The sequence below is a fragment of the Lycium barbarum genome, chromosome 6, assembly GCF_019175385.1.
Source record: "Lycium barbarum isolate Lr01 chromosome 6, ASM1917538v2, whole genome shotgun sequence".
NCBI classification, from domain to species: domain Eukaryota; kingdom Viridiplantae; phylum Streptophyta; class Magnoliopsida; order Solanales; family Solanaceae; genus Lycium; species Lycium barbarum.
Window position 1 is genome coordinate 120,507,268 of NC_083342.1, and position 23,641 is coordinate 120,530,908.

General features: G+C 36.1%; 2 protein-coding genes, 1 long non-coding RNA gene and 1 pseudogene across 4 annotated transcripts; 1 reads left to right on the forward strand and 3 right to left on the reverse strand.

Annotated features, from left to right (window-relative positions):
* Positions 1 to 104: 104 nt before the first annotated feature.
* On the reverse strand, positions 105 to 4,665 carry LOC132645949 (uncharacterized). 2 transcript variants are annotated; one of them, XR_009584203.1, is made up of 3 exons: positions 2,280 to 4,665; positions 1,458 to 1,508; positions 105 to 391 (listed from the first exon to the last, which is right to left on the reverse strand). XR_009584203.1 is itself a non-coding variant. In XM_060363221.1 (3 exons), exons 1-2 carry the CDS (start codon positions 4,617 to 4,619, stop codon positions 1,486 to 1,488), a joined length of 1,458 nt encoding a protein of 485 aa, XP_060219204.1. In that variant the 5' UTR covers positions 4,620 to 4,665; the 3' UTR covers positions 105 to 391; positions 1,458 to 1,485. The 2 variants fall into 2 exon arrangements, 1 of the variants encoding a protein (XP_060219204.1); XM_060363221.1 differs by having other exon boundaries at positions 3,185 to 4,665.
* A 278-nt stretch (positions 4,666 to 4,943) lies between these two features.
* On the reverse strand, positions 4,944 to 7,878 carry LOC132600089 (uncharacterized). The gene is made up of 3 exons (XR_009567116.1): positions 7,119 to 7,878; positions 6,297 to 6,347; positions 4,944 to 5,230 (listed from the first exon to the last, which is right to left on the reverse strand). It is a non-coding gene; the product is annotated as an uncharacterized LOC132600089 (long non-coding RNA).
* An 8,917-nt stretch (positions 7,879 to 16,795) lies between these two features.
* Positions 16,796 to 18,692, reverse strand: LOC132645950 (heavy metal-associated isoprenylated plant protein 35-like). Its single transcript, XM_060363222.1, has 3 exons — positions 18,464 to 18,692; positions 18,271 to 18,346; positions 16,796 to 18,093 (listed from the first exon to the last, which is right to left on the reverse strand). The coding sequence occupies exons 1-3, from the start codon at positions 18,512 to 18,514 to the stop codon at positions 17,126 to 17,128; spliced, it is 1,095 nt and encodes a 364-aa protein (XP_060219205.1). The 5' UTR covers positions 18,515 to 18,692; the 3' UTR covers positions 16,796 to 17,125.
* A 3,608-nt stretch (positions 18,693 to 22,300) lies between these two features.
* Positions 22,301 to 22,418, forward strand: LOC132601064 (5S ribosomal RNA; annotated as a pseudogene).
* Positions 22,419 to 23,641: the final 1,223 nt, after the last annotated feature.

Below are 23,641 nucleotides of genomic sequence, written 5' to 3' on the forward strand. Positions count from 1 at the left end.
CCCCGTGGGCCGCGACCAGTGCCCTATCTGGGCACCTATACGTACCCAATACCCAAATTAGCATATTATCAGAATAATAATATAATAATAACATTAGTGGATGCTACAGAATTTAGCCGAAGAGCAGACTTGGCACACAGAAGCCGATAAGGCTATCATAAAACAAAACATCCCAAACATATGTACAGAACCCACACAGATGTATCCACAGACCTCTACAGAACATATCATAATCATAAGACGGGACAGGGCCCCGTCATACCCTGAACAAAGTACATATCTAGATAGCAGTGACAGACTGTACCAAAAGATGGGCTCTGTAGAAGAGAGCGCCCCAAAATAGCAGAAATGGGATCCTAAACGTGCGGATCAGCAAACCTGTCGTCTGTACCTGCGCGGCATGAAAACGCAGCCCCCGAAGAAAGGGGGTCAGTACGAAATATGTACTGAATATGTAAAACGGAATCACAGAAGTCAAATCATAATGATTACAGAAAATGGGTACAAAATCCAGAGTGTCAAATGCATATTTCCAAATCAGACAGAATGTGTACAGAAACATATGTCATATCATATCCGATCCCTGCCACGGGACTCGGCAGACAGAACGTGGTCACCCTCCCGACACTGGTGCCACAATACAGAGGAATCAGAAAAGGGGCGTGGCCCCGTATCATATAATATCATATCAAAATGGCCATAACAGATCAGATCAGAATAGGCGGACATGGCACATCATACTCCACAGACCCATGTACGCGTATACCTGCCCCCTCACATCGGGACGCGGCGAACAATGCAGAGAATTACGCTTGACAACATATCCTGGCCCGGGCTCAGTGGGGGAAACATTGAGGCATCCACGAACGGAGTAGTGAGAAACTAAATGCACTAAAAATACCATATATATATTTCCAGAGACTCAATGAGGCATATCGAATGTCAAATCAAATCAATGAAATCGGACGGAAACATAGTAAGTAAATTTAGATGTCATAACGGGTTACGGAGGCATAATCTATCCGAGATCGTTTTCAAGATTCAAAACAATTTATAAGACTTAATGAAATATTTAAAATAGTTTTTATTTAGTAGATAAAGGAGTAGTTAGAGTATCTCTAACGAAACGCTCGAAGACAAGTCATAGACACATAAAGGGTAAAATTGGAAATAGTGGGCCCACCTCGGGACAAACGAAGCGGTGGGCTCAAATTACGTATTTTAAGCTTATAAAGTCACCTACGGAGGTTCTAGGGACATTCCAAAATTTTCTAGACAATTTGCGGAAGTTTGCACAATTCTTTCAATAAAGCATACTTATAGGGTTCAATTCAATTGAATGAAAAAGGGGTATTTTCAAATGCAGATTCCGATGAGCAGAATACTTTCCGAGGCTCAAATCCGATCCTAGTACACCTAGGACATGCCAAAAGAAGAATCGGGATAGCCTTACATACCTTATATGCTCTTTACGCCTTTCCAAATTCAATTCCCGTTTCGCCCAAAATCTGCAATTGGTCACATTTACCAATTCTCAATTTCCAATCTTTAAGTATTCAATCTTTATTCATAATTGCCTACAAAAATTTGGGCAGCATCTCCCCTATACATATAGCATCCCCGAGAATTTAACTCGGCCAAAACAATCAACAACAACCCAACAACAACATCAACAACAACAACAATCACTATAAACACAATATAACTTAACTAGCTATCTTTCCAACATAATGTCATAACCTTCATTTCAACTTCAATTTCCAAACTAATCTCAATGGTTTCACATTCATCATTAATCTAGATCATCACAATATAATTTGGAAATATTTCATATCATTTCTACGAAATATTCACAAGATATACAAAATATACAAACTTTCCACCAAAACATAATTCACCCAAAACTTCAAATCTTCAACCTACATATTCATAACATATTTCCATCTTCCAATTTCATCAACCATAATTATAATTCACATCTTAACAACTTCATTTCCATAATATCACAAAATCATTCTAAAGTGACATAATCTTCTACATTCCAACTTCAACCAAAATTCATTCAACTTTCATTCCCAATATAATTTTCACCATAACCACAACTAGAATACAACATAAAATTCAACTCATATATGTATACAACATATATACACTCATGGCTACATATATATATACATACCCACTTTGCAAACTTCCTTATTTCCATAATTTCTACTCATTTCCACATACCACAACATAAACAAACCTTCATAACATAAGAAAAAGGAATTGATTCTTACCTTTTTCTACAATTCCTTCACTTGAACAAGTTGTCAACTTGAAGAAATAAGTGCTCCTTCTTCCAAAACAATTACACCAAGTTGTAAAGGACCCTTAAATTAGTAGGAATACCACAAGAAAATAATTTTTGGAGGAAGATTTGGAGGGGTGAATTTTCTATGGCCAAACCCGAAATGGCCCTTTTTTTTGCTCTTGTTTTGTTTGTTCTTTCTCCTTCTAAGTTTCTTGAATCATCTAAGGGATAATGATCCCTTTATAATTAATTTGCCACATGGAAATTAATTAATTTGGTGGGCTTGGACCAGGTATGGCCGGCCACCCTCTCACCTTGGGCCTAAATTTTTCTTTTCATTTTTTTGGGCCAACTCGGTTGGTCCCGAGTTGGGCCTAGCCCACTGACCTTTCGACCTTAAAACGTCCATATCTCCTTGTACCGACGTCACCTGGGAACCCACGACCTATGGTTGGAAAGATAATTCAATTATCTACAACTTCTACTTCTTGGTATTTTTCCAAATTCCAAACATATAATACCGTTTTTGCCCCCCAAAGTCAGGTCACCCGAAAACGTTTTCTTAAAAATATTCGTTTGGAGGACTTCCACTTTGATTTGGCCCAAGGGTCCTTCTTGAGTTGTGTTTAACTTCACATATGTGATTCATATAATTTGTCACATGTCCCAAAAAAAATAAAAAAAAAATCTTGACGTGTGGGCCCCACCTCAGCTTACAAATAATCTGACGTTCAAAAATACGGGATGTAACATCCTCCCCCCCTTTAGAACATTCGTCCTCGAATGTTAAATTAATCTTATAGGGTCTTGTAAGCATTTTGGGGAAAATATATCACAAGTAGAGGCTAGATCTGTCAATACACTTATATTTCGAAAAAGACATTAGTATACCTGTATCCGCGTTTGGTAGCGCCTCCGGGTCCTGTCGACTAGTCAAGGCATAGATGCGGTTCGAAGGACCGCTTGAACTGGGAGCCCCGCCACTACCTCTGCCGCGGCCTGCTGATGTCGACGTACCCTGCCCCGCAGGGCGCATGGCTATCGAAGGAGACGATGACCCAGCGACTGATCCGGTAGGCTGCGCAGCACCTCCCAAATTACCCTTATACGGACACTCTCTCACAGTATGGCCCTGACGGCCACAAGAATAACAAGCACCTGTAGCACGGTAGCACTCTCCAGGGTGGTATCTCCCACAATAAGAACACTGAGGCCTGGGTGGCCTCGTCTGACCGGAACTCCTGTCTACCCGCGAACCTGAAACCCCGGAGCTCTGGCCTGCTCCTAAATACCCTGGGCTATCAAATCTCCTGCCTGAGAACTGCGGAGGTGTGCTCTGTGCCGGCTGGGAAGAATGCCTGCTAGACTGCTGCTGCTGCTGAGGCTGCCCACTCCGAAATTCCTCAAAATACCCAGATGATTTGGCCCTCTTGGGCTGTCTCCGATCCTGACTCCTATCGGGCTGATGACCCCTGTGCCGGTCCTCCATGCCCTGAGCGTGCGCCTGAATCCGGGCAATATCCATATCGGGCTGAGCGGCCAATACCAAGCAACTGTCGACAAAATAACGGTCCAGCCCCATAATATACCTGTGCATTCTATCAGCCATAGTAGCTACCACAGCAGGTGCATATCGGGCCAATGAGTCGAACTCCATACTGTACTCTCGAACACTGCAGCCCCTCTGTCTCAGCAATAAGAATCTGTCAGCCCTGGCCCGCCGTAACTCCGGAGGCAGAAAATGGCTAAGAAAAGCCTTAGAAAACTCATCCCAGACTGCTGGGGGAGCACCAACGCCTCTGGCTAACTCCCAAGACTCGTACCAATTTGCTGCTACATCATACAACCGGTACGAAGCCAACTCGACTGACTCTGTCGCAGATGCCTTAATCAAATGTAACGTGCGCCGCATCTTCCTGATAAACTCCTCAGGATCCTCCTCGGGCTTTGTCCCGAAGAACTCTGGAGGATTACAGGTCAGGAACTCACGAGCTCTCGAACTGTCACGTCTGTCTGCACGACCATCCCCAAGTCCGTGCCTATGAACCTGCCCTGCTACCAGTCTGGTCAACAACTGGACCGCATCTCTCATAGCCCGATCCTCAGCCCCTGGCTGTGGAGCTGGAGGCTCAGGTACTGGAACCTCTGGAGCTACTGGTGGAGCTGCCCCAGACTCCTCTGATGATGAAGACGTAGCAGAGTCTGCTGGCCGGGACGCAATATCACGCATCATCTGAGCAAGGGTCCGAGTACCCTTCTGAGCCCGGCTGGTCTCTCCTACCACGCCCTTTTTCTTCTGGGCAGCCGTCGCCTTTTTCGGAGGCATCACTGAAAGAAAAACAACAACGGATCAGGACAGAATCATCCTAATAGCACAGCTCTATCGCACGATCTAAGATTTCAAAAAAAAGAAACACCCTAAATGTCCTGTAGCTTCCTGTTTATAGGTGTGGTGCACAACACACCGATAAACAAGACTCTACTAGACACGGTCTGTGGACATTCCGAGGACGCACCGCTCTGATACCACTTTTGTCACGACCCAACCCCGTGGGCCGCGACCAGTGCCCTATCTGGGCACCTATACGTACCCAATACCCAAATTAGCATATTATCAGAATAATAATATAATAATAACATTAGTGGATGCTACAGAATTTAGCCGAAGAGCAGACTTGGCACACAGAAGCCGATAAGGCTATCATAAAACAAAACATCCCAAACATATGTACAGAACCCACACAGATGTATCCACAGACCTCTACAGAACATATCATAATCATAAGACGGGACAGGGCCCCGTCATACCCTGAACAAAGTACATATCTAGATAGCAGTGACAGACTGTACCAAAAGATGGGCTCTGTAGAAGAGAGCGCCCCAAAATAGCAGAAATGGGATCCTAAACGTGCGGATCAGCAAACCTGTCGTCTGTACCTGCGCGGCATGAAAACGCAGCCCCCGAAGAAAGGGGGTCAGTACGAAATATGTACTGAATATGTAAAACGGAATCACAGAAGTCAAATCATAATGATTACAGAAAATGGGTACAAAATCCAGAGTGTCAAATGCATATTTCCAAATCAGACAGAATGTGTACAGAAACATATGTCATATCATATCCGATCCCTGCCACGGGACTCGGCAGACAGAACGTGGTCACCCTCCCGACACTGGTGCCACAATACAGAGGAATCAGAAAAGGGGCGTGGCCCCGTATCATATAATATCATATCAAAATGGCCATAACAGATCAGATCAGAATAGGCGGACATGGCACATCATACTCCACAGACCCATGTACGCGTATACCTGCCCCCTCACATCGGGACGCGGCGAACAATGCAGAGAATTACGCTTGACAACATATCCTGGCCCGGGCTCAGTGGGGGAAACATTGAGGCATCCACGAACGGAGTAGTGAGAAACTAAATGCACTAAAAATACCATATATATATTTCCAGAGACTCAATGAGGCATATCGAATGTCAAATCAAATCAATGAAATCGGACGGAAACATAGTAAGTAAATTTAGATGTCATAACGGGTTACGGAGGCATAATCTATCCGAGATCGTTTTCAAGATTCAAAACAATTTATAAGACTTAATGAAATATTTAAAATAGTTTTTATTTAGTAGATAAAGGAGTAGTTAGAGTATCTCTAACGAAACGCTCGAAGACAAGTCATAGACACATAAAGGGTAAAATTGGAAATAGTGGGCCCACCTCGGGACAAACGAAGCGGTGGGCTCAAATTACGTATTTTAAGCTTATAAAGTCACCTACGGAGGTTCTAGGGACATTCCAAAATTTTCTAGACAATTTGCGGAAGTTTGCACAATTCTTTCAATAAAGCATACTTATAGGGTTCAATTCAATTGAATGAAAAAGGGGTATTTTCAAATGCAGATTCCGATGAGCAGAATACTTTCCGAGGCTCAAATCCGATCCTAGTACACCTAGGACATGCCAAAAGAAGAATCGGGATAGCCTTACATACCTTATATGCTCTTTACGCCTTTCCAAATTCAATTCCCGTTTCGCCCAAAATCTGCAATTGGTCACATTTACCAATTCTCAATTTTCAATCTTTAAGTATTCAATCTTTATTCATAATTGCCTACAAAAATTTGGGCAGCATCTCCCCTATACATATAGCATCCCCGAGAATTTAACTCGGCCAAAACAATCAACAACAACCCAACAACAACATCAACAACAACAACAATCACTATAAACACAATATAACTTAACTAGCTATCTTTCCAACATAATGTCATAACCTTCATTTCAACTTCAATTTCCAAACTAATCTCAATGGTTTCACATTCATCATTAATCTAGATCATCACAATATAATTTGGAAATATTTCATATCATTTCTACGAAATATTCACAAGATATACAAAATATACAAACTTTCCACCAAAACATAATTCACCCAAAACTTCAAATCTTCAACCTACATATTCATAACATATTTCCATCTTCCAATTTCATCAACCATAATTATAATTCACATCTTAACAACTTCATTTCCATAATATCACAAAATCATTCTAAAGTGACATAATCTTCTACATTCCAACTTCAACCAAAATTCATTCAACTTTCATTCCCAATATAATTTTCACCATAACCACAACTAGAATACAACATAAAATTCAACTCATATATGTATACAACATATATACACTCATGGCTACATATATATATACATACCCACTTTGCAAACTTCCTTATTTCCATAATTTCTACTCATTTCCACATACCACAACATAAACAAACCTTCATAACATAAGAAAAAGGAATTGATTCTTACCTTTTTCTACAATTCCTTCACTTGAACAAGTTGTCAACTTGAAGAAATAAGTGCTCCTTCTTCCAAAACAATTACACCAAGTTGTAAAGGACCCTTAAATTAGTAGGAATACCACAAGAAAATAATTTTTGGAGGAAGATTTGGAGGGGTGAATTTTCTATGGCCAAACCCGAAATGGCCCTTTTTTTTGCTCTTGTTTTGTTTGTTCTTTCTCCTTCTAAGTTTCTTGAATCATCTAAGGGATAATGATCCCTTTATAATTAATTTGCCACATGGAAATTAATTAATTTGGTGGGCTTGGACCAGGTATGGCCGGCCACCCTCTCACCTTGGGCCTAAATTTTTCTTTTCATTTTTTTGGGCCAACTCGGTTGGTCCCGAGTTGGGCCTAGCCCACTGACCTTTCGACCTTAAAACGTCCATATCTCCTTGTACCGACGTCACCTGGGAACCCACGACCTATGGTTGGAAAGATAATTCAATTATCTACAACTTCTACTTCTTGGTATTTTTCCAAATTCCAAACATATAATACCGTTTTTGCCCCCCAAAGTCAGGTCACCCGAAAACGTTTTCTTAAAAATATTCGTTTGGAGGACTTCCACTTTGATTTGGCCCAAGGGTCCTTCTTGAGTTGTGTTTAACTTCACATATGTGATTCATATAATTTGTCACATGTCCCAAAAAAAATAAAAAAAAAATCTTGACGTGTGGGCCCCACCTCAGCTTACAAATAATCTGACGTTCAAAAATACGGGATGTAACATAAATGTTGCTAATTAATACAAGGGTAAGATGGGATAAAGTTACTTAATCTCGTCAAACGACAAATATTTTGAGGTAAGCATTTTTAATAAGGACGATAAATATTTTGAGACGGAGGGAGTACTAATAATATAAAGTTTCTTACTTCATCTGTTTTAAAAACATATTCTGGGTAAAGCGTTGTTAACGAAGCATTACAAATCCAAAAAAAATAGGGAAACATCACTAATTGCCCCTAAAATATAAAATATTTATCCGCTCATGCCTTCTCCCAAACTATTTTCGCTTCTACCTCTACCGGCTGAAAATATTTAGCCGGCATACCCCTCGGCCAAACTCCTTTCTTTTTGTGATACCATCGCAGTATATTTATATATCACGATGGTATCATGGAAGACTAAGAGAAGGACTGAAACAATCCTCTATGATACCATCTCAGTATATTTATATACCATCAATTTATATACCATGATGGTACCATGGTCCTGAGGAGTGTCTCATTGAAAAACTGAAGCAATCCTTCATGATACCATCACGATATATGTATATAAGACGATGATATCATAGAGTTTTTTTTTTCAAAAAAATGAGTCATTTTTAAAAAATGAACATGATCATTCATAATAGCGTCTCGGTATATTTATATACCATGATGGTATCATGAAGAAATAAGAGAAGGACTAAAACATTTTCCATGATACCGTCTCAATATATTTATATATCATGATGATAGCATGAAGGACTAAGACAAGGACTGAAGCATCTTTCACAATACCATCTCAGTATATTTATATATCATGTTGGTATTATAATCTCGAATAAATATTTTTAATCTTTTCTGCGAGCATGAAAATAATAATAAGGGTATGGGCGGGTAATTTTTTTAAAGGACATCCGTGATCTTTCCCCAAAAAATTTGACACAATGCTCAAACGTAATTGTTTTCTGTTCCCCATGGGCCTCGGGCCCCCTGAAACGTAAAAGTCTGAAAACCTATATACACTAGGCTTGGAATAAACCAAGTCAGATTCTAAAAAATATACTGTACTTTACTTTAACTAAGCGGCGAGGAGGAATCAAAGTTGAATGATTGCCAGTAAAATTTACACACTTTAATATTGTACAATGCAGTAATTTCTTAAATATTTGAAGATTGCATTACATTCTTTTCTAATTTACCCCGAAAAGATGATCAAATAATAAATGGAACAAGAATTGAACAAAGTCGATGGAATACATCCTCCAGGATAAGGAAGTGGCAATTATCCCTCCACTTCTCGAGATTCATTTCAATCAATAAATCTTTGCTCTTGTCACGGTTTCCTAATTAGTAGACTCACTTCACTTTATCAAGATGCAACAAAGTGAAACTCTTCTAATTAAAAAACAAAAGACATACGTACTTTTCATCCTAAGAAATAGCAAGTATGAAAGACTAAATGAATATTCTACGTGCACTTTTATTGGTGGGAGAAAAAAGGATGTTGAAGAACGACTAATCTTTCTTCCTTTTTAATGTTTTTTGTTTGTAAGTGCTAGAGCTTAATTCTCAGGGCACTTGCAAGCAAATGAAGAAGTAAACGCCTTGGCGATGAAGATTCATTTCATTTCAAGAAGTTGAAGTGATCTATTACGAAAAAAGATGACTCCATAATTTAAATTTGACAGTTTAATCTTTAATTCTTATTATTAAATTGATTATACTTTTAAAATAGTAGTTTAAATTCTTTTTAAAATTTTAATAGGGGTCCTCCTATCTAAACGGAATTCTGAAGCGAGCGAGCAAGTTCCCTATTCTGTAACTCCTCCATCTTAGCTGCAAGGGCGGCTTCGTCGGTTTGATTTAATTCCAGCTGGATGGCCCTAGTGTAGTCGGCTAGGAAGCTTGGAAGCTATATCATATCAAATGGGTTTAGAAAGTCTGATAAAAAAAATTAGAAAAAAGGACTGGGATTTATAGTTCTTGCATTAACCGGTCTGGAATTAGGTGTTGCTATATCACAAGCCCATGTTTCTACGATCTTAATCTGTACTTACTTGAATGATGCTATCAATCTTCATCGAAGTGCTCATTTTTTTTTTTTTTAATATAATTGAACAAAGGCGAGTCTGAATGGGTAAACTTAGTTGTGGAGCATTCCGAGTCTTTGCTTAAAAGTAGTTTAAATTGTTTTTAAAATTTTAATAATTCTTACTTAAAAGTAGAATATAGATTTCAATGTGAGAGACTTGGAGATTTTGAGAATAAATCAAACAAGTAAAGTACTTCTTTAAGAAGCAAGAAGGGACACTAGACCGGCCAGCTCCGATGGATGCGCTAAATTTTAGAAAAATAAATGAAAAATAGCAAGATGGACATGAGACTTGAACTCCTGACTTTATTAGTTGAGCTGTATACAATAAACATTGTAGCATACGCCTCGTTAAACTTATAATTTAAGATGTGTTTTGAAGAAATATCATTAATATACATGATGTAGGAAACAAAACATAAATGCACGATGGCATTCTTTGCCCAAGCCCATATAAGAAAGGAGACAAACCATCCCTTTTTATCCGATGTAATACATTTCAACACCACATTCACGTTCAGTGCTTGACATCTAAAGCATGGGCAATTTAAAATGGGGGTCAAACATCGATGTACAATAATTGAATTGGTCCCGCTCTGATACCATATAATGAAATTAATCTTGGATCTAACTCAACCCTAAAGCTAATTTATGAGGAGATAATTGTCCAAGGAAGATCATATAAGCATACCCTCCATCCATTTCTCACATGTTGTGGGATTTTTCAACATCATTTCACGTGATATTAGGACTAAATTTTAATATGTCCATTTTCACAATTATTTTCTCTCAATATTCTATCACAATAACTTCTCTCTATTTTGCTCATAGTTGTTCAAGGGTTGTCTTTCTTAATTCAATCAATTAAGTCATTAACTTTACTCTAAGCCAACTCCTTAGCATATTGAAGTTAGTCTTTCTATTTGATTTAGACATATTCTTCAAGAGCGTGTGCACTCTCTCCACCCTATTTAGTCATTTTTACCTTTTCACGAAAAAAAAAAACTAATTAGATTCACATTTAAAGTTCTATAACAGATTTTTATATGTGCAAGATCGTGTTAGAGAAGATATTATTTGTCCCAACACAGATTGTGTAAGAATTTCCAAAATAGTTTAAAATTAATGATCTCAGACAACTCAACTCAACGCTCTTTGAATTAGATGCTTCGATTCTTTTTAATAATTTTTAAAGGAAGGATTATAAAATGTGAGAGGTTCAGCAAAACTGAGAAAACAGATAGCTGATAAGTTGTCAAGCTAAATTTAAAGTCATACTCCCTCCGTTCCAATTTATACAGAGTGTTTGACTAGCCACGAAATTTAAGAAAAAAATGAAGACTTTTGAATTTTGTGATTTAAAACAAGCCAAATAAATTTTTATGGCTAGAAAATCATTTTGATTAAGGGTAAAAGAAGAAATTTAAGATTCAAATTATTTCTAATTATTGAAAAATGTCATTCTCTTTGAATTGATTAAAAAAAAGTATCATATAAATTGAGACAGGACGTATATAATATTGAACATATAATACTTTAGATGGTTGAAAAAGCGAGATTTTCGGAACTTTTGAGAAAAAAAAAAAAAGAATAAACGAGACTTTTACTTAAAGAAATTAAGAGGATCAATTTTATTAGAACCGGAGAAATATATAATTACTTAGGAGGTTGTAGTCAATACACTTTCTAGACTAGGTAATCAACCTTTTCAAAATCAAGAAAAGGGATGGAGAACATTCACTTCACCCATTGCTTGGATAGACAAGTGGACAACAAGTGGTAGTTCTCCGTTCAATTAGTTATAAAAGGATATAAATATATATATATATATATATATATATATATATATATATATATATATATATATAAGGATGCAGTGGTAATCAAATTCTCCGGCTACACGATGAGAAAAAAACATTCGTGAACTCCTCTCCATACAGTCAAGTGGCTTTCACTCCTGAAGGCTACTCAAGCCACTTTAGTGCAAACTAGAAGGAAATGATCCAAGTATTTTTCTCCCAATTTCCCACTCTGTCTGTGAGGCAAAACCTCACCACACTACACTTTGAGAGAGAAGAGGATATATATATATATATATTCAAAGAATATTTTAAGGCAAGCTTTTTTAAAATGCGAGATCTGTAATCTTAAAAATAAAACAGCCCGTTTACTAAAACATGTCAGAGTGACTTGATTACGTGAAAATTCTTACACCGATAGTATTTATATAATTTAAACTTGTCGGAAAATGAGAACACTTTACCCTTTGATTCTATTAGTATTCTTTTCTCATTTCTCTTCTAATAATGAGAAACTATCAAGCAAGTTATCTAATTTAGTGAGAGTATTGAGTCCTCTGGCTCTGGGACCATTAAATTAAAGCAAATGATGACAGGAATAATGGAGCAAAAGATAACTTTCCAAAACATTGAGGACCCCAACAGATGCCATTATTCCAAGGCCTTCAAGATCAATAATTGATGATGAGTTGCTAAGAGAAAATTTACAGATCATTCCCTTCTTTCCCAATGTTATAATTACCTTCAAGATACTTTGTCAATCATTAAGCATTAGACAACCAAATTTTTATTAAGGACAAGATAGCAATTTATATGGTTGTAAAGCTTGCAAGACAAAATCATAAAACAAAATTTCGTTGATTTGTATCACGATAGTGTTTGGATCAGTTTTAATTCGTTTTGATTATGTTATTACCTTCCACCAACAGAAGTAGCAAATAACTTTGCCTTCAAAATTCAAGGATATGCTTGGAAGGCCGTTTTATAATTAGATACAGGTATAATATATTCTAACGTTTTGTCGGGTTAAAATTATTCGGTCAACATAACATTAGGTGTAATAAAGGGGAAGTAATTATACTTTCCAATTTCCAAAGTAACCGGCGAATTGGTAGAAATGTCACAGCGTAATTACCATATGAATTCATTTTTTATTTTATTTTTTCATTTACACACACACACATTACATATTAAAACTTAATTACATGTTAATCTAATTTTAAAAGTTTGTCTCATTTTTAATTAACTTTTATTTAGAATAATATTACATATGTAATCATACTTGTTCAACCAAACATGATTTATTAAGAATAACATTATAATTAGACGATGATAAAAAAAACATGCGGAATTACTATATTGCACAATTATGTATATGCATAAATTTTCATAATTATTTTCCTCTAATGAAAAGAAATCGCCTAATAATTTTCTCTAGTTACCTACTTCATGAACCGTTAGTTCAGACTTTTTGAGTGCACCATAGATTCATTGATTTTCAAGCATGAGTGCGGTTGTTAACTCCAAGATGTCATTCATTCATTCTTTTCATGGAAAATGTGATGTTAGAGGCAATAAAAAACTTTCTTTTAACTCTTCCCTACTTATTCAACAAGTGCGCCTCACTTTTTGGGTTCAATTTTGCTATCAAAGCTTTTCGAGAAAAAATTAGAACTTCAAAACTCTTATGTGCTTTTTAAGAATAAAAAATTTGCTTAAAAAATGAAACTACATTTTTTGACAGAAGCAAAAGCCAAAATTAGAGCTCAATTTTCAAAAAACTACTACAATATTTTTCGAAAAAAAATCTTCTATGGAAATCCAAATACACAAAATTTCCTCGCAATTTTTTTGTCCCCTGGAGTTTAATAACAGCTCTATTTTTGGTAATTTTGTTATGGGAAGTCCGGAGTTTGACCAGCATCCAACTAAAACTAGAACTAGATCTGAAGAAATTCTGATAGTAACTGAAAGCATTTAAAATAGGACATCAAATAGTCAAACTAGAGTCAAAATGGATCTTTTTTTGTCACCACTCAAAGACAAAGGCGAGTCGTTGTGTTTGTTAAAAGAAGTGATGGTTAGAACCAAACAACACAAACTGCTTTTGATCACATGGGGGTCTCAAGATTCAAAGTAACTAACACAAAGTGACAAACATCATTACAAACTATAAGTCCAAGAAAGAGCAGTAACATTGACCGACTAGTTAGGGTAACAAAAGAATAACACATTTTTCAATATTTAATAACAATTTAATTTTCAAATTATCAATTAGACAATTTATAACTCATTTTAAACCACAAATTAAAAAGATAATTTTTTTTTTTAGTCAAACATCTTCACATATATTAAACCAGAGAAAGTAAAGAGTATTAGGAAGACCAACAAAAGGTGTGGTGAGATGATTGAGATTCCTCTTACGCTTAATCAGGGATTATGGGTTCGAGTCCCCTGATACAGAAAAAATTATGTTGGTGGCGCACCCAAAAACTGGGTCATGCAATATGCCATTCGAATTTAATCAGAGTTTTAATGTGTACCGACACACCGGATGAGAAAAAAAGAGTGTTAAGAAGTGAAGGAGAGAGAAAGAAGGAAAGAGAATAAAGAGGTTAGTGTCATAATTAGGTTAAGCAACAAGGGCAAAAGACAAAAGAAACCATCAAAACCTCAACCAGTATTTGTGACTTTTGATGAAAGGTGTCTCTTTCCTAAAGAGACACCAAAAACAAGGACCACTTCCCTTCCCTTCTCTCGCCTAACCTTCTTACAATTCTGCACATCACCAACTTCACTTTACACATCAGATTAAACCTCTCATGGATTTGCTGGCCCAAATACAGCAACTAGATAATGCATATTCCTAATTTTTAGGGGTATTAAATAACTTGTATTTTATTGAATAGCTGGTGTGATAGAGATTATCATTAAGTAGAAACTAAAATCATTTTAATTACTTTCTCCATCTCAAAATATTTATCGCATTTTTTATTTATTTATACGACCCTTAATAAAGCATTTATAAAGGTAGTAATTTTGACTATTTTACCCCGTTAGCATATTTCATCATGTTCTCTCTCCTCAATAAATATTTACTCCATTAATGATGAATATTCTTAAATGTTGGTATGTGAACACATAAAATCAGTTGATCGATGTAATTAATACAAGGGCATACTAGGAAAAAGCTACTTAATTTTATCTTCGATCAATAAAACGAAAAATATTTTGAGACGGAAGAAGTATCATTACAAAACTAATCATTATTTCTTAATTTTGTATTAAAAAAATTGGCCATAAAGTTTTTCTTGCATATTCATGGTAAATCAGTGTTTATATATATAGAAGGAACTATAATTTTCGATGTGAAAAGTGTGAAAAGAGTGAATTTACAAGATCCCAAATAAATTAGCTTATTCCAAATAGGTCTTGTTATACTAAAATTGTGTTTATGCATAAATCTCATAAGACGAACTTTACTTAAAAAAACTTACTAAAATAAAAATTATGTATAAGTGTATAATATTGTAAGATAATGTTCAATGGATATCGCAAACGCTGAAATTTGATATTTGTAATATTGAAATACTCCTATTTATACCCCAAACAAGTCCAATGTATTTCTTCCAAGTTGTTCACTGCTTGCTTTGACCTCTAACATTAGAAGCCTCTCATTGTTTACCCCGAAATTGGGAAACCAATTGAATTTGTACGCGGGTATAGGATATGTGCTTAGATCTTGATTTATATTTAATAGCGGAAAATAAGCGTGTGAGTATTTGGTAATAAAACGGCTAGTAACGGTGATTTGCTTAATTTGCTACGGACATGAACGTTTAGAAGCCATGTTGAATACTTAATGGAAGAAACACAACGTAAATGGAAACAAACGGCCTTGGCCGGATCAGATATTAAGAGAGAGATTGCATATATATTTTTCTATTGCAAGTGTTCTTAGAAAATAAAGAAGTCAACCCTTACAAAGGAGGGGGATATGCCCTATTTATAGTGTGACTTCCATGGGTTTCATCCAATATGAATTAATAAAATAATAATAATAAGGACAACTCTGCACGGATTTGGTGGGATTAGACTGACGGCGCCGTCTGACACACGCATGGTGGGTAGTTGACCATGACAGGACGCTACTGGCACGTGGCTCGCGTGTAACGGCCACACGGACCAACGGCTACTCGAACCAACGGCTATACGGACCAACGGCCATGAATGCTCGGGTCACCGGGCTTGGTTGTTCCAATGACGAAGAAGACAGATCAATCGGTCCCCTCGCTCCACCGGTTTGCCTCGCATCCGGTTTTTACCGTATACACTCATAATGTTATTGTTGCAAGATTTTCTCATGTTCTTCACATGATCATAGATTCCGGTTATCACATGAAACGTGCTAAACAACGATTAATAGCCCACATATTCACTCACTAATATAAAATGGGATAAAATCAAATTTGATATTTATCGAACTTATTAAGCTTCCTCTACAATATGAAAGTCAAACTTCTTAGTTTAAATTGTTTTAATTTGAAAATTGATTGCTCCAATTTTTAATATGAAATTACAGAAAATATTCTAAATATTTAAAACAAAAGCACTTGAAAAGATTGCTGTAAAAGAAAATCGTATACTACTCATAAGTTAAAAGGAAAATATCATTTGCTTTTCGCATTACTATCAAGTTCAAATTGGGAAAGAGAATAACTTTATTTCCCAAGGCATTATACTTTGGAAAGAACTTTAGTACACCAATTATTTATACCAAACCTCATCGGTATACCATACTTAAGCGATAGGTTTAGGCGAGAGTACATAGTAATCAATTATGGATAGCAATAAAAAATGTCATGCATTAATTTGTTTTGGATGAAAAATACTAGGTAACATGTGTCATGTATTCATTTAATTTGGAATATCATCATGTTTCAATATGTTTTTTCCTTATATTTCATGAGTTAAAAGTTATAGGCGTGTATTTATTCTTTTGTGATTAATCTTGAATACTTAAATCTTTAATAATAGATCAAGCAAGACAAATTAGCAAATTTAATTACACATAATTATAGAGGAAAAAGGGAGATGAATGAGGCAAAAGGGCCAAAATACAACTAAGCATTACGAAGGCTAAGCTAACTTTAGACTAAAAAACGAAATATAGTCTACTAAAATAAAGCTAAAACATTCAACAAAGAAGCAACAACCCACTAAAAGATTAAAGCCCCCCAACACTAGCACCTGGCATTTTCTAAATTATACCCTAATCTCTGCATTTTCATACTTAAATATCTACAATAAAAAACCGAAAACAAAACCCGTAGTTATACAAGTAGTATAAGCCGTTATACATGTAATTCCATTACATAATAAAGCATCCATTTGGATTTTCATCACTAAACATTTCAAACGAATCTAACGGCTGGCGTGGATACGTATCCACATCGGACGGTGGAGGTACCGTAACAGGACCAGAATACGTATACGCATACGAAGTTGGAGGTGTTGGAGCATAATATGACGCCGTATAGTTGCTCGTAGGTTGTGCGGTATTGTAGCTAACAACGTATGCTGGTGGTGGGGCGTAGTATTGAGGTCCCTGCTGTGGGTAATAATGATAACCTGGATGACGTGGAGGGCTATGATTGGCTGGAGCAGAAATTTGTGGTCCCATGTCATGATGTTCGAATTGTGGACCAGCAGGAACAACAATTGATGGTGTGCCCTCGGTGTTACTGTTTTGCCCTTTCTTTTTCTTCTTTTTGCCAATAGTGCTATTTGCTTCATCACCTGGGTCACCACCGCTTTTTTCGCCACTAGCAGAAGCATTATCACTAGGAATTTGTTGTTTACCGGCTGAGTCGGTTACCGGCTTTTTCCCTTCAGATTTTGATTCCTTTACCGTTTCATCACCGCCTACATTATCCTTAGACACTGCCGGTTCATCAGCAGAGCCGGTGCCGGTTTTTTCCTCCGGTTTAGTTGAACCGGTACTGGATTGTTCACTCTTTCTGGGTATTTCATTGCTAGCATCTTGAGTTTTTCCAGAAGGTTCTTTGGGTACTACATTTTTCTCAGTTGATTTGACATCTTTGTGGTTACTGGTTTCGGATTGGCTAGTTGTTGGTGCTTCTTTGTTTTGTGGGCCATTTTGTTTATCTTTGTTCTTGGGTTTAGAAGGCTTTTTCTCCTTGTGATCAGTAGACTGTTGGGGTATTAATTCGGCGTGTTTGCCAGACTTTTGTAGTTTCCTGAGTAAAGATTCTGCTTCTACGTCCCCAGTAACTGTTGCTCTCTGTTGCTTGAGATCAATATCTATAGCATACACCCCTGAAAAGTTGAGATAAAAATTCAACTTTCAAGACAGACCAACATGAAACTTTCAAACTTCATTCTAACCAGATAAAGAAATTTCAAAAGATACTTTTTTTTTATCATCAGACAAATTAAAACCATGTTATGAAGCTCAAGAAAAGAAAGGAAAGAGGGGGGGGGGGGGATAAATACCATGGACTTGTTGTAGAATTTTCTTGACTTTCCTTTTGCAGCCTTCGCAGTGAATGGAAACTTTCAGGACCCATGTCTGTAGAAATAAAACAGAAGAAAATATTAGTAGCAGAGAAAAAGGGAGGGGGGGGGGGGGGGGGGCTTTGAGGCAAAACACAAAGAAGAATGGAAGTAAGAAGTTAAGAAGACAAACCTTGTAGTTGAGGCGTTCAGGGTGGTCTTCTTGACCGTCTTGTGCTGCCATTGCTTTACTAGACTATAAGCCAAGAAGGAGGAGGAAGGAATTGGGTGAAGAAGAGGAATTAAAAGATTTGTTTGCTCTAAAGAGAGAGTGAAGGGAGAGAAGGCTTTATTCAAGAGAGAGGAAAAGCGGAAAGTGAGGGAGAGTAGAGTGCATAGAGAAAAGCGCGAAGCTATGTTGGTGTTTACACGGAGTGTATTTTATACTGTTGAGTTTCGGGACTTACATACCAATTGAATCATAATTCTGTTTTCATAATTTCCTGAATCATTTTTTTTTTAAATGCAAATGTTACTCCCTCCATTTTATATTAAATGACTTTTTTAATTTTTTATTTTATTTCAAAATAAGTGACGTTTTAAAATTTTAAGAAGAAATTAATTTTATTCTTCTAAATTTATCTTTATTTTTAATCAAAAATCATTAAATAATATTTCTTTTTCTAAGCATTAATTGGGGATAAATTAGTAACAATACTCATAATTTTTTAGAAGTAATTAATTTCTTAAAGAGTGTGCATGAATTAAAAGAGTCACTTATTATGAAATAGAGGGAGTAGTATCAATTAACGTGCGTGCTTCGAAACTTGGGAAGTAATAGAATAAAGGAACAAAAAGAATTTATTTGAAAAAATTGGAGAAGATTTTTTGAAGAATCTTTCTTTTAATTAAAACGTTATTTTGTACTACTCCCTCCGTCTCATATTACTTAGCAATGTTACTAAAAATATATATCTCAAAATTACTTGTTCATTATAAAATTAAGATAAAATTAATTAAATCTTACCCTTAGTATTAAATGTTCTTGAAAATAGTCAATATTGATTATAATGTATTTATTGGAAAGAGATAAGAGTAAGATAGTAAAATACATCTTTTATTTATGATTTCTTAAGGTGCATGCAAAAGGGAAAGTGACCAAGTAATATGGGACAGAGGGAGTAATATTGTGCCGAGGGTCTACTGAAAATAGCGCTCTATCTCTCAAGATAGAAGGGTAAAATCAGCGTATACTCTACCCTCAGAGACCCACTTTGTGAGACTACACTAAGTATGTTGTTACTACTGATGTTTTTGTGTGAATATTTCTTTTTTTTCTCAAAAGTTCTTAAAAATTTGTCAAGATAGTTTTACCCAAGAAATGCTTATTAAACCTTGAATGAGCAAAACCATCGATATTTTTCGTTCGTTTGGTGTAAAATATCTAGTTATTTAACTGAATTGCATATTATAAGGACCATATTTCAATTTATCAATAACGTAGAGACCAAAAGTATTAGTATACTCCAATAAAAAAGTTTTGGAGTTGGAAAAATGACCTTTGAAAATCAAAGAATTACTGCTGCAGGTGAAAAATATTTAAAGAAAATTTGTCGATCAAGCACAACATTTTTATTTGTTTTGCAAGAAGCCGTGCAAGCATACTTATACTTTCATCTTTGACGGAACACGTAATAACAACTTTTTTTAAATTAATGTGAAATTTCATCTAAACATACGATTGGAAAAAAAGGGAAAGGGACCATCACTGCAATAATATTTAATTGTAGAAAACTAAAAATTAAATTACGGATACTCCTTCATGAAAACCAAAAGAAAAGCTTTGCTTTAGCCTTTGTTCTTTAACTTTTCCATAAACTTTTGCGAATGTAGCATGTAAACAAAAAAAGTTGCTAGAAAATATATTTATTTACTTGCGTTTGTACGAATTAATCATGGTACAAAACAAGAAAGCAGTTGGTTTTATGTACCTCACACTTGAAATATCATTAATTATATTTGGGTTAAGACTTTGATTTCTACGATGAGAGATATGTAACTCTCAATGGACCTAGAGAAGATTTGAATTCCACTATAGAGTCCTTACCACAATTTCTCCGTATTGGAAGCTCGACTTTAAGGAAGAAAACGTGTATATGTGGAATCTATTTTAGGAAAATTTTCTTAACATATTCGAAGATGTTTCACAGAGGATTCAAAAAGTTTTGGGATCCTTAGGTCGATTAATGGTCGATCATTTGGAATTTTAAAACGGAAAAAGGCCAAATATAACCCTGTACTATTGGAAAAAGGGTCAAATATATCCCTCGTTATACTTTGGGTCCAAATATACCCTTACCGTTATACTTTGGGCACAAATATACCCCTCCACCGTTAAAGTTGTTCACCTTAGGCATCCCATCCTACGTGGCAATGATATTTGATGAGGTGGATGCCACGTGACATTGCCACCTCGTCACCCCTAACCCATTTTATTCCTCCCATCTTCCACCACTAAAATTTCCATCCCTGGTAAAGGTATATGAAAAATCCAAGGTGAGGCTTAAGGAATAATGGTTGTGGACCATTCGCAGTTTTGCATCATTAGCAACCAACCACCTGAAAACACCATTGAACCGCCACTGCTTCACAATTCTCAACCACCTCTCAACCAGATCCGATCGACTCAGGCAATAAAAAGTCCACTTAAGTTACCTATTTTAATAGTATTTGTCACATATTCAATAAAATAACAGAACAATGAATTATAATTTTAATATACTCTGAAAATCATTATGTATATTAATCATTATTCAACATATATATGGTTAAAGAATTAGGTACCATGTATATTCAAACAATATAATATAACAGACCAGTAATAAATTACTATTTAATACTAGGCAGAATGGATAAAAAAAATTCTAGAGCTCTAACTATATGGTGGTAATAGTGGAAATGGTGGTGGAGTGGTGGAAGTTCTAGTGATGGAAGATGAGAGAAATAAAATGGGTTAGAGGTGATGAGGTGGCAATGCCACGTGGCATGCACCTCATCATATATCATTGTCACGTAGGATAGGATGCCCAAGATGGACAACTTTAACGGCGGAGGGGTATATTAGTGCCCAAAGTATAACGATAGGGGTATATTTGGACCCAAAATATAACGAGGGGTATATTTGACCCTTTTGCAATAGTACATGGGTATATTTGGCCCTTTACCGATTTTAAAAAGGGCAATGGTGCAAATATATCCCTCAACTTTGCAATTTAGAGCAGATATACCCCTCGTTACAAAAGTGGTGTATATATACCCCTGTCGTTACAAAATGGTGCAAAATATACCTCTCTGCAGTTACAAAATGATGCAAATATACCCTTTTCACTGACGAGATTCTTTTTAAAAATCATTTAGATTATTTTTTAATTAAAAAAAACGCCATGTGACTTTAAAAAAAAGCCTACCATTTTTTTTAGTAAACATAATTTTCTAAAGCCACATAGTAATTTTGTTTTCTGGTGGATCAGGTCTGGTTCGTTTAAAAAAATTGGTAGGCTTATTTTTTTAAAGTCACGGAGATATTTTTTTAAACAAACCAGGTCCGACACACAAAAAAAAAACAATTACCATGTGACTTTAGAAAAATATGTCTACTCAAAAATAAATAGGTAGACTTTTTTTTAAAAGTCACGTAGCATTTTTTTAATTAAAAAATAACCTAAATAATTTTTTTAAAAAAATCCGTCAGCGAAAAGGTTATATTTGCATCATTTTGTAACGGCAGGGGTATATTTACACCATTTTATAATGACACGTGTATATATACACCACTTTTATAACGAGAGGTATATCTGCTCTAAATCGCAAAGTTGAGGGGTATATTTGCACCTTTGTCGAAACTTGAGAATCAATGTTATGTTGCTCTATTCATAAACGTCATGAACTTCCACCTTGAAATCAAAAAAATAATAAAGTGTGTTTAAACTTTAAAGGGTACTGAATCAATACTAGGATGGGTGACCCCCTAGGATGCAATCATACCAGCACTAACGCACCGAATCCCATCAGAATTCTGAAGTCAAGCGTGCTTGTTGGAGAGTAGTACTAGGATGGGTGACCCTTCGAAAGTCCTCGTGTTACATCCCTCTTTTATTAACCCAAAAAAAAAACAGTAAATTTTTCTTTTTTGTCAAAACTAACTGGTAATATTTCTTCAAATGGGTATTTTTTCAATTTTTTTTCTTTTTGGTAATTAACTTAGCTTTATCAATTGCTAAAATGTGAATATTACAGTGCTACAGCTAGACTTACACAACCTGCTGCCAAAAAACAACAAAGCACAGAATCATAACCTGCTAAGGGGATGGCACTAAAACAGGTAGCCAATCTCCCAATAGGAAGGGTGCAACTGCTCAGGTCATAACAGGGGATACACGTACATAAACTATAGGGTCATAACTAGCAGCTAGAAGATGCACCGTTGCAGTAGTCTTCGATACCAGGTGCTGCTCTGATGTTGCAAGTAAATGCCACCTCCTTTGCTACTACTTCCACAGTCCTGGTCACTTGTTCAAATTGCCTCTGATTTCTCTCCATCCATATAGCATGAACACCTTCAGTATATACCATTTTCATCACTTGTGCAGCATGTCTCTTCCCCTTGCTGCTCTTAATTATGCACTGCAGATGGTTGTCCCAATTTGTAGGTCTTGGATGATATCTTTGTAGCCAAGAAATAATCTATCCAGAGAGAGCATGCAAAGGGGCAAAGAACAAACAAATGATCTCTAGTTTCCAAGAATGCATTACAGAATACGCATTTAGGATCTATGGTCATATCCCAGCTTATCAATCTATCTTTGGTAAGGAGCCTATCCTGAATATGAAGCCACAATGTAAAAATAGCTTTAGGTCTTGCTGCATTCCTGAACATCAAACATTTCCATGGTACTCTCACATTTTATTTCAAGAGCCGTAGATATATCTGGCTCATTATACTCTTGTCAGTTCTAAGAGGGTGTTGCAAATCATTCCAAATAGACTGTGTTGCAAAAATCTCTCAGCATCCAGCTAGCCTTCTTAGGAATTGTGATGGTCTCCAGTTATTGATTTTTTAAGTAGTACATATGCACCCATTTAATCCACATTTTATTCTGCTTATGGCCTAAATCCCAATTTTTTTTATAAGAGCAGCTTTGTTCCACACATGTAAGTTGATAAGATTTAAGCCTCCTACGCATTTGGGGTACATACAGTGGCGGAGCCAGGATTTCCGGGGGGTTCAAAATATAAAAAAGTAAACATACGAAGAAGCCTAAGGGGGTTCAACATCTACTATATATACATAAAAAATAATTTTAACCTTATA